The 12,460-nt window shown below is 34.3% G+C and overlaps 1 protein-coding gene across 1 annotated transcript in view; it reads right to left on the bottom strand.

Annotated features, from left to right (window-relative positions):
* Positions 1–12,460, bottom strand: part of FSTL5 (follistatin like 5) — a 793,609-nt gene that overhangs the window by 337,928 nt on the left and 443,221 nt on the right. Inside the window, exon 6 of the mRNA XM_042935151.1 lies at positions 1,354–1,474. Within this exon, the coding sequence (XP_042791085.1) occupies positions 1,354–1,474 (121 nt within the window). The remainder of the gene's footprint in view (positions 1–1,353; positions 1,475–12,460) is intronic.

Raw genomic sequence — 12,460 nt, 5'->3', positions numbered from 1 at the left:
TAATACAGATATAGAAGAATATAAATATAAATTCTTTTCTGATAAACCATAATATCTTCTCGTTGCCACCATGAGTACACAGAACAATTCCTATTACAGAGTGAAGTTTAGTGGAAGACACAAAGCCTTCACAGTCTGACATAGCTTTGATTATAAACTCAGCCACTTAGTTCTTAAGTTCTTTGTGTTTCAATTTCTTCTTACAAACGTAGAATAATAATGCTGCTTTCCTGTTGTTGTCTTTGAAAGGTGTCTATCCTTGATTGTGACATTTTTTAAGGGGTTAACTGTTTATAGAGTCACTCTGCATCTTGCTATCCTGCCTTTTAATTGAAAATGGAAATGCAATTTAATTAATCTGAAGAGCATACTGATATCTTGTCTTAAAGCTTCATCACCTGCAACTATTTCACATATATTATTTTGCTTTATCAAAACTTACATAAAATCTAATTTAATGTTTTAATATAAAATTATCATATGACAAGAACATTACTATTCATATTTATATGGATTTTCAGGAATTTAAGTAATTTCCGTAATATCAGACCACTGATAGATGGAAGAGGCATAATTCAAAAGAGATCTTTTTACATCAAGTACATATCCTATTTCCTGTCTTTTTTGAAAGCAATATATAAATGTGCATATATATAACATTGAAGATAGAAAGATAGAAGAAAATACTGGTTTCAGTGCTGACTTAAATCCTGTTGAGCTTTGATTCTTTGGTGACTTATAAAGCATATATAAATCATATTTCATACATGATTTATAAAGCATATACAAATCATAAATCATATAAAGCATATCTATGCTTTATAAAGCATAAATAGTCGATTTAAAGAAGTATTTAAGCAATTTAAACATACGTAAATTATTCCAAAGTACCTTAATATAAATACAATTTTCCATTGTTATGCTAATTATTGTTAACATATATGCAAACTCTATCTACTAATCTACCTTGGTTTCCCTATAGTGTAAAAACAAAAACGAAAAACAAAAAGTCACTGTGTAAATAATTAAATTGTTCTTGTTATACAGTGAAGAGTAGTCAAGTGCTACTACTCCCCCCAGACTTTAAAAACAGCATTGTGGAATTCACGTTTTCAATGAGAATCAGTAAGAACTGATATCCAGGGTTATCAAATACTTCCAGCTTTTCATTTTAGGATTACTGCATCCCTTAACTTTTACATATGTTTCAGTACACTTCAGCACTTTATCTTACTTACACCACTTCTCTTAATTTAAAAACAGCCTGTACTCTCAGATCAAGCAACATTCTGGATTGTGTAAAGAAACAGGAAAATGAACGAAGAGGAATTAGAGAATGAATATTATACTCACGGAATGTTCTATAAAATTCTTCAAGAGCCAGGTGCTTGTCAGAGTTAAAATCATCGTATTTCAGTAGATCATACAAAGTACAATCAGAAAGATCCTTGCCAAGTTCTTCCTGTTTTATCACCTGACAAGGAAATTATAACCATACAATTATAACCGTCTTAACATTTCTATAGCATAATTAATCATACATAATAATCACTTAGTGATTATTAAGTCTGCAGTCATTTTAAGTCTGCAGTAGGGCAAAAAACTGTACCTATGAAAAATCCTGATTTTCAGTTACTGGACAATTATTTTGAACCATTCCAAAGATATAAAGTTAAAAAGTTAAGATAGGTACTTAGAATTGTCCAAACTTTCTAATACAAAAATCTCATAGTAGGTCCCAGAAAATCTGAGCTTTACAAGGACATTTTGTATTTCACTCATTTTCTTTGCTCCATTTATAGTGACTCAAAGAAATATCTCCACATGAAAATTGCCTCCTACGTCTCAGTGACCTCTGTCAAAAGAAAACAGGGCTCTTTCTCAACAAAAATAGTGAGATCGTTTGTTCCAACTTGCATCTTCAAATTATTTGTGAAAAATGAAGTTAGATGTTTTGTTTTTTTTTCTCTGCCCAAACTCCTCCTCAGCTGGAAGTTAAGCCATTTGGGATTGTGCATTAACTCCCTCGGTCACAAAAGAGCTATTAAGCAAATGACTGTTTCCAGGAGCCAGAGAGAATTAATGCACCAATTGATGATGAAAATCCATCCAAGTGTGGGTGAGAAAAATCATCAAACTGCTTTTCTTCTCTGTGCTCTGTCCTATGGACTGAGGCCGTAGCTTTTTTTATACTCTACTGATTTGACTATCGTGTCTCACATAAAAGAGCTCCCCAAGATTTTTCAAACATTCCTATCCATCTGGGTGGCTGCATAGCTGTGTCCATAGCTTTTCACATTCTCTCACATACAGAGACAGTATTTCACATTGTTGGAGCTGTGCATTATAGTTGTGTTTTTTCATCTTCTTTTAAGTTTTATTTATTTTGAGAGACAGAGGACTCAAGTGGAGGAGGGGCAGAGAGGGAGAGAGGGAGAATCCCAAGCAGACTCCTCACTGTCAGCACAGAGCCCAAAGTGGGGCTCGAACTCATGAACTCTAAGATCATGACCTGAGCCAAAGTCAGTCGCTTAACCAACTGAGCCACCCCGGTGCCTGTAGTGTGTGCTTTTTTTTAAAAAAGGTGGTGCCATGTAATTAGAAAATGCAAGCTCTGAAGTCAGCCAGCTCTGGCTTCTGCACCTGCCAATGGCACTTAATATAGCTCTATAATTTCTGGCAAATTATTTAACCTTTCCTCAGTTAGGAATAACAGATAGTAACATTTATCTCTTATGGCTATTGTGAAGATCATATTTATAGACATGTATACACACACACATACACACACATATACATGCACACATACACACATAGTTAGATGTAAGACAACATATAACACATAGTTAAAAGTAATCATTTTAAGTTAAAAATAATGATTTTTTAAATATAATGTGCTTTTTATTCAAATAATTCACTGCAGATTTCCACGCCAGCTTGCACAAGCTCTGTTGTGTGTTCACAGTGTGAATCCAGACTTTCTTTGTTATATCAATAGCAGATCAGTGATACTAGTTTCAAAAGATTCTCAGATGCTATTGACTATTTTTTTTTAAATAACCCTTTGGGGAACACTTCTATGTTAAAAGTTCAGTTCTGCCTGAGTGTGGATGAGCTATAGAGGTAGCTCTGAGGATGGAGCTTAGCATATGTATCACTAGAGCCTCTGGCCCTCTTCTGTAGCCACCTGAGTGGTTTAGCAATGATGACACATAGACGTTGCTAAATATAACTTCTACAATATACTGGGCTCTCTATTCTTGTGTTATATATTCACATTTCATTGGTTAAGCCGATGTTTGCTGCCTTGGAGGGGGAAAATAGGCAAAACATTTATCTGCTTTAATTGATCCACATAAATAGATATTGTTGAGAGTGAGTATTAAGCCCTACACTTTTGCATAGTCCAGCTGTAGGGATTAACAAAACTACCTAACGGCTGAAGCCATTTCTCCTATAAGCCTAATGAGAAAACTAATACTGCTTTTCTATTTAGAAGGCAACAGAGCTCTCAGTCATTCTCCATCTGTTATTTGTTAGATCATGGAAAATGACTTTCCCTGGGTGGTAGTGGGGGGGGGTGGTGGTGGCATATTTCATTTTACCTCACTATGCTCTTCCTAAAGTTCTGCAATGCTAGCATAATGGTAATTTTAAGGATGCAGTGACACTCAGGCTTGGTGTATTCAGGTATTTTAATAATATTTCTCAGTAATTTTTATTCTCATACATGTTCATAAAGAGAAGGAGATGGAAAAACCTGGAGAAAATATTCATCATTTTATGTCTCATATTTTCTATTTTAATAGTTTACTCAGATTAAATCATGTCTAATTAGACAAAGAGAATGAACTTCTACCTTTTTTTCTGAATGCTGGCTTAAGACTAGCTTGATCTTGATTTGATCTTGATCTTGATTTGATCATGATTATACAACTTAAGCTGGACCTGCTGTTTCAATTAGTGTGCCCTAGCAAAGCAAATGGTTCTGGCTAGGAAATTTTCTAAACAAACAAACAAACAAACAAACAAAAAACCCTCTTCACCTATACTGGACCATGCCCATATATAGGAGACAGGAGATTTGTCTCTCATCATCAATAGTTCAAGTATATATTTTTTTCATTTATTCCATTTTTTGCCCAATAAAACAGCCTACTTAAAAACATACTTCCTAGTTACTTCTTCTCCCCTTTAGAATGCCTGATGGGAGCTGAGTAGTCTGGTGTATTCCAAATGAGGAGGGTACTTTCCTAAGACCTCTTAACCAGCATAGAGAAATGGTTTTAAATAACTAGAGCTTTGATCATGTTTGACTGTCTGCAAGAAAGTATGATAGAGGAGTGCCTGGATGGTTCAGTCAGCTAAGCATCTGACACTTGATTTCGGCTCAGGTCATTATCTCATGATTCATGAGATCAAGCCCTGAGGTACTCTGTGCTGACAGTGCAGAGCCTTCTTGGGATTCTCTCTCTCCCTCTCCTCTACCCCTAAATAAATAAATAAATAAATAAATAAATAACTTAAAAAAAAAAGAAAATATGATAGAAAATAAGCAGATTTCCTTCCCAAGTGCACAGTAATACATTAAGCACTCTTTGGAACAGAGGATCCAAACTTGTAGGGCTTTCATAGTTGCCTGCATTTCTTTTGTTTATTTCTGCCATTGGCTTTCAAAACTTCCAGTCTAGTTTCCTCAAAACACTCATGTTATTTCTGAACTAGAGATCATGACAGAGCCAGACGCACAAATGTTATCTAAGTATCCTACAATAAAGCTTTAGTCTAGGAGGTGACTCATAATTTTATTTGTTATCTATTGTAAAATATTGAGTATGTTTTCCAAATTTACCAGTGCTTTGGTGAACTCTCTAAGGCTAAAATAATGATAATAATAATTAAATTAAAGATTCTCACTTTCTTTAATGATCAAAAATCAAGTTAAATGAATATTCTGCTCCACAGAGATGAGTCAGTGTGACAAAATAGAAGTATTAGCAGAATGTATGTCATCCAGGGAGCTCAGATACACAGTATTCCAGAGGGGTACATATTTAATTTCAAAGTAACAGAACTGTTAAAGTTGCATGAAGAATTATAACTCAGGAATGATTCAATGTTTTGATACTGTATTCTCTTTTGTCCCCAAACAGGAAAACAAAACAAAACAAAACAAAACAAAAAACTGTTCCTCCCCAAACTAAACTATTCTGCTTATCATTCTGCTTCATTTGTTTATTCAAGTATCCATTCAACAAATCATTTTTGAAAATCTACTATTTTCAGACACTTTCCTAGACTCTGATAATAGCCAATAAGATAGATAAGAAACCCTCTTTTGTGAAATTTATATGCTAGTAGAAGGGAACAAATAAATATATAAGTAAAATATATAGTATGTCAGATAACAATTTATTTAAAGATAAATAAAACTGGAATTAAAAAAAAGGAAAATGCCAGAGGTAGGTGTAGAGGATTGTCTCCCTGCTATATATATATATATATATATATATATATATATATATATATATGAATATATATATCCCTGTATGAATATTGGTTTTCCAGGAATATATCATGACTTGGAAATCAAAGATTATTATATTGACTCTCATAAAAGAGATATAATATATCCATAATTTTGATGGTCTCAAGTCAGATCATGGTAATGAGTCTATGGGCATGAGGGCATAGGAGCACAATGAAGTAGAATCTTCCAATTCTATGTCTTTTTCTTTATTCTTCTTTGTGGAAACAGGGAAAAACAGCAACTGTAAACTCATGGAAAGATACACCACTCAAAATTTCAAGCGTTCATCAGAGGATGAGCTCTTCCTTATCCTTTGCAAGCTGTTTCTCCTCAAACTAATCATGACCATGTCACAATCACAGTGGTCTTAGTAGATCAGAGTTCAGTGTTCCTCCATTTTAAAGAAAGTACATCACATTTGTGAAGTTGAGGAGAAGACGATATATTCAGTCTTTACTTGGCAAATATGTAGATTACGTCAAAACTTAAGGGTCAGGAAATAAATATACTTTTTTTAGAAATATGTATCTTTAGGCATTATCTTTAAGCCTCTCCCATACACTCACTATGGGTTGGCTTCCCTACTACTTAGTTCTCTGAATATCTCCTATTTGACTTCCTTCTTCTCTCCTTCTCTCCCTTCCCCCTTCCTTTTTCTTTTTAACAACTGACATGTGCATAGAAATGTGCTACAGTTTTGGAGATACAGTAGTAAAAAAGAATGGCATAGTTTTTGTCCTCATAGAGTTAATTTTCTAGAGAGAATGTGTGGGAACAGGCAAATAATTAAATAAACAAAATAATTACAGATTTCCAACAGTGCTCTAAAAATAAGGTGCAAGGACGAGAGTAAAAAACTAACATTACAAATTATAATTGTTTAATCATATATAACTGATGCTATCATACAATAGGTGTGTTAGAAGAAAAGGATCACATAAAAATTAATTACATCTTTCAAGTTGTCTTTAGGTTTCCTAACATCCATAACACATTAGAAAACGTTTAAAAAATCAATAGGGCCAACATGAATTCTTTTGAAAAATTCACTGAAGAGATAACATTATTCAACCCGTGGTGGGAAGAAAAAATACCTTATTTTGAAGCCATCCTATATGGCTCACAGGGATTCTCTGAATATGAATGCCAAATTTTTAAAAGCACGTTAACATTCTAAAGGAAAGATGCTATAAAAGATATGTTTAAATTTTTTAAGACAAAATTTTAATTTTCCAATTGTCTTGTGCATATTATGAACAACATTAAAAAAAAAGAGTATTTGAAACTAGTTACTAATGTTTCCAGATAGAATTGGAAGTACTGTTTCTTAATTGTAGCCCCAAGCTGCACCCAAACCAACAATTAGGGGCCCCACTTTTCTGTTAAGTGCTAACTGTTGCTATTATTATTATTCTGAAATCTTTAGCGCTTCAAAGGAAATTGCCAGTACTACTAAGATCTACCTACTGGCCTTGCTACTACCATTCTCAGTCAAATACCTGGTTTCTGCTGCCTTATTTTGTATACCAGAAAGTTCATGGGGTTTTAAATGTTAAATAGGATTAATTACCATGGCATTTCCTGGAAGTTCTCACTTATCTCCCTTTTCTAGCCATACAAGTGCTTATTTGTTTGTATTTAGTTTGTTCCCACCAAAATAGCTTTTTATCCATTAGACAAAACAATTCTTACCAATCTTATAGTAAATAAATATGTTGACTAGAAACCAGAACCTCTTAAAAAGCCTTTAAAATTGTAATAGGCTTTATCAACTCAAAATAAAGATTAACTGCCCATTCCCTATCTAACAGCTCTAATAATTTCTAAAGAAAATTGGTATGTACAAAGGTTGCAAAAACATCATTGCCCTGCCCATCCTGATAGCTTAAAAATATCTAGTCTTATTTATTCTTGCTTTTTATTTAATTTCGTAAATGTATTCACATATGGTAGTCATTGAGCAAATAGCATTTTAAGTCAAATATGTATAACGTAATAATCTAAATCCTGTGAACAAGTAGCTCTTTTTATTATTTTAATAAAGAGTTGGCATGTGTGCACATTAGGGAAATATTTCATTCTAATATGCATGCCTAATGTGAATCAGCTTATTAAGATGACAGAATCTAAATGAAGAAAGTGCTAAATCAATATACTCAATACAGCTGCTTATTTAAACTCAGAATCACAAGGGAATGATTTTGCTTACTTAAATTCCACGGGTGGTTATTTTATGAAATAGGGAGAGGCCAAAAGAGTAGATTATCCAAGCTGTTAGCACTATTTCACTTTAAGAACCCTATGTTTGCTGCTCTAAACAAGGAAGCCCTTAGACGGAGTTGGCTCTAATGTCCTGGTGCCTATGTAAACAACCCAAAATCTAGGCCTGTAAATGCCTCAATGTTTCAAAACTCACAACCAATCACAAATAGGATGTGTTAAGCTACAGGGAATCAATGATTTCCTGCCTTACTTTGCTCTCTCCTTTCTCTATAGAAGCTTTCCCCTAGTTCCCCTCAGTAGAGTGCTTCTAACCACTTCTGATTTGGCATTGCTGGATTCAAATCAACTTTTCCTCCAATAAACCCTGGAAATGAACACCTGGTTGGCTCAATGAGTTAATTCACTGGCTCTTTATTTCTGTTCCAGGCCATAATCTCATGGTTGGTCAGTTCAAGCCCCAAGACCTGCTCTGTGCTGACAGCAGGGAGCCTGCCTGGGATTCTCCCTTTCCTCTCTCTCTGGCCCTCCCCATGCACTCTCTCTCTCTCTCTCTCTCTCTCTCTTTCTCTCTTTCTCTCAAAAATAAACTTAAAAGATAAAATAAACCCTTAAAATTTTAATATGTTTCAATATACCCATCTTTTAACACTGCTAACAATTCAAAGATGCCATTCTGCCAGGTGAAGTCTGCCTATGTATTCCCTCATCTTACTCTATCAAACATATTACACCACAGTGCAAAACACAGTTGTCCATTCTCCTCTAAGGAGCAATCTGGACAAATTCCTTTGTCCTATGTGACCCTATGAAACCCAAGTTTCCCTATATTGCTTTGCATATTTCCTTCTCTGACTCAATCTCCATTCTTTTCTAACTCAAACCCATCATAATGACCTCTGGAAATCCTGCTTCTGGTCAAAAAACTCTTCACCTCCATTTCTTATAAAGACATGTAATCCATGCACACTAACTTTAAGAAATTCTGGCTGCCCCTGAAGAAAATCACTTGTAAAATAATTTTAACAATTGGTGGCCAATTTTTCTCTCATATCCATTTTACCTCAGCGAGGAAGATGGGTCAATAACTAAATGGTTCCCTACTGGCACTTCTGGATTATTTCCTCCTCCCAAACCAAGTCTTCATTAGATAGATACAAAGATGAGAGAGATGGTAGGTATAGATAGATAGGTAGATAGATAGATTGATCGATCAACAATAGATTGATAGAGAGCTAGAACCTACTTTGGATCTCAGGCCATTCAGCTACATAGTTCTTTCCTATTCTCTCCCCATAATTCACAAATAAATTTAACTGCTGATTCACAATATTTCTGCCCACCTTTTTTTTTTTAATTTTTTTTTTTTTTTTTTTTTTTGAGAGAGAGAGAAACAGAGTACGAGTGGAAGAGGGGCAAAAATAGAGGGAGACACAGAATCCGAAGCAGACTCCAGACTCTGAGTTGTCAGCACAGAGCCGAGGTGGGGCTTGAGCTCACAGACTGCCAGATCATGACCTAAACCGAAGTCGAATGCTCAACTGACTGAGCCACCCTGGCACCCCTATTTCTGTCTACCTTAACTCTTTAATATTCTCTGTGGTTTCCATATACACATGAATAAGCCACCCAGAACAGTTCTGAGCTCCTTTTGACAACAAATGCTCATTAACTTTCACACTTCCAGTGACCTTTCCCTACATGCCAGACTGCCAGAAGGAACATACTCATACCTCAGGTCTCTTCATCCTGAAATCCTGATTTCAAGCATTACACATTCATGTCTGTTTTAGAAACAATCTGTGTTCTTAAAACCACAAATGTGTCACTATGAAACTGAGTACCTGACTACACTAGTCATATATACAGCGCTTAGGGGAGATAACAGGTTTGTGATCATCCTTTGGAAAAAAAAAATATGTTTGTTGAGGCTTTTGCAGTAAGCTATTATTCTATGAGTCATACATTGGAGTATGATAAGCCAATTTGGAGCATATTGTTAGAACAATTTTCATTGAAGCAGGCATTAGTAAAGCTCAGATTTCTCCAAAGAGAGCAGTGAATTCTCACTTTGGGAGAAGGTAATTTAAGAGAAGCAAGAGAGAGAGAGAGAGATCCAGGTAATAGAGATGAACGTTAGAGATTTGCTTAGATGTGGGGAGGAGCTAAGGTAAAACACCAAACAAGCGAGGGTCACACCTTACTAGAATGGTCCTCAGGAAAAGGCAGAACATTTGGGTTTGCATTTAGTACACAGGATTGGTTACCAGCACAGACCATTCAGTTCTATAACCTCATTATGAATGGGATCCGGGCACTATGGCATAGATTTGAGAAGATATAGAACCACTAGACCAAAGTAAGTTCCCATTTACCTGTTTTCAATAGAGGATAGGCATTTAAAGAAAAAAAAATACAAAAAAAAATTTTAATGTGATTGAAATATTACCTTTATCATACAGTAATTAAGACACATGGGAGAGGAGACAATAATAATCTGTTTTGTTCCTACAAAAAAACTTTGATAGATATCCCACTTTTCTTCCCTAACACCATGTCCATGTCATTTGGAAAAACAGAAATACTCACCCCAGGGGTAAGAGTGGACAATGCACTTGAGGAAATAGAGATAGATATGACTTAATTGGGCTCTGATGGTGTAAAAAATAGGGCAGAAGATGGAGGCTAGGGATTTCTTTTTGTTTCGAGAATTGATGATACATTTCTCCCTGAGGGAAGAGTATGATAGATACTGGTTTTTGATGTTGTTGTAGTATTCTATAACTTGTCATTAGTTTTTTTAACTAAGGTAGATGTTGGCATCTGTGGAATGTGATATATTTGGTCATACATATTTAGAAGGAGAATCTAAAATAGAACATATTGTTTTGCATGACAAATAATTTGGAGCCCCCAGGGAAAACTGAGGTTGAGAGATAGACTTGGCACTGTATCAGTGGTGCAGGTAATGAAAAGCACACCATGGACAGAGTACAAGGAAAGGAAAAGTGTACAAAGTGCTGGATCTAAACTGGATTTCAATTTGGGATTTGTGTAATTTGTGATGTAAACACTCACATACATATAGCGGAGCTCAAATAGAAGTACAAAGGAGACAACAGACATCTGCATTACGGCAATAACCCAATAGTATCATTACCATTATTACTAAAATTACGATTACTCAGTTACTCTAATCTGGTACTGAGGATTTAATAATTCATGCCAGCTATATGAGATAAATGTGTAACCACTTCAAATGAGATGGGCAAAATAAAAACATGCCGTCATTTATTTTTTCTAATTTCTTGAGATAACCAAAACTACTCTTCTTTTGCAAGAACTATTGTTTTTTCTCATTGTAAAAGTTGGTATTAAAACTTTTGTATGTTTAATAATGTGTGTATAGATTTCTGGGTTATAATGGCTGTAAACTAATGGTATTTAAGTTGTTATCACCTACCATTCAAGCATAAATATTAAAAAGTTGCAAGGGATGAACATAGGGTAAATATTATTCAATCGCTCAATTACTAACTTAAGGGTATGTACCCACTTTATTTCCATTATCATCCATGACATTCACATGAAAGTTAGATTTGAAAATACAGTTATAACTAACACACTCTATTTTGTATGTGCTAGTCATGCTTCTAAGAAGCTGACACATTCTAAATGATGTGTGTGTGTGTGTGTGTGTGTGTGTGTGTGTGACATCAAATTTACGCAGTAGGTACTAGTATCATTGCCTATATATAAAATGAGTCTCAGAAACTTTAAATAACTTGCCAAAGGTTAACAGGTCATAAGTAAGAGATGTTATTTGAACCCAAGCTCTATAATAACAGTTCTTAACCACTACACTTTGATCATAAAAAAGATTATTCTGAAAAAAAATATACTAGGACTTCATCACTTGGGACCCACTCACTCCTTTCCATCTGAACATTCTCTTTAGATCTTCTGAAATGAATATACCATCTCAATCTTTTTTGATTTTTTTCTTCTGGATCTTCAACTACCAATGACAAATCTACAAGTGTACTATCATAAATTTTATCAACTTTATAAAAATTATTTTAAAAGTCCAAAATTTCACTTCGCTATCAATTTGTATTTCATACTTGAATATTTTCAACATAAGAACATTAGCCCCAGACTGGAAGACTAAACATAGAGTTACAGATGTTTATGTTATTAAGCTAGAGTGGTAAAGAGATGGATTGAATGTGATTTATTTCTATAACCAGTCAGTTCATTTTAGCAAATATTTTCTTGCTATAACATGTTGTTAACTGTGATTCTAAAGGTCCTACTCTTTTAACTATTAATTTTTTAATGTATTTTCTCTCAATTAGACAGGCCTCTGTGTTCTAATTTACATGAAAATCTGTAAGATTCTCCATTCATTATGGGGAATAAAAATAGAATGTGGGTAGCCAGCTTTCATGCTACAATTATAAAACCTCAAAGTCAAATTATATTCTTTAATTTTTACTTGTCACTGGCAGTATCTTACATTTCTGTTAATAATATCTTATAAATTATTAATAGACACCATTAAGATCCTTTCCCTTTTTACTCTTCTAAGTTAAATTATTTGAAAATTCCATATTAAATGATGGTATTATATGTTTCTGCATTTATTAATAAAACCGTATGTATTATTGGTTATAATACTTGCAAAAGATCTTTAAAAAGTACCTGAAA

This window comes from Panthera leo, chromosome B1, assembly GCF_018350215.1.
Source record: "Panthera leo isolate Ple1 chromosome B1, P.leo_Ple1_pat1.1, whole genome shotgun sequence".
NCBI classification, from domain to species: Eukaryota; Metazoa; Chordata; class Mammalia; order Carnivora; family Felidae; genus Panthera; species Panthera leo.
The sequence above is the reverse complement of the archived record's forward strand: the minus strand, read 5'-3'. Positions and strand labels throughout refer to the sequence as shown.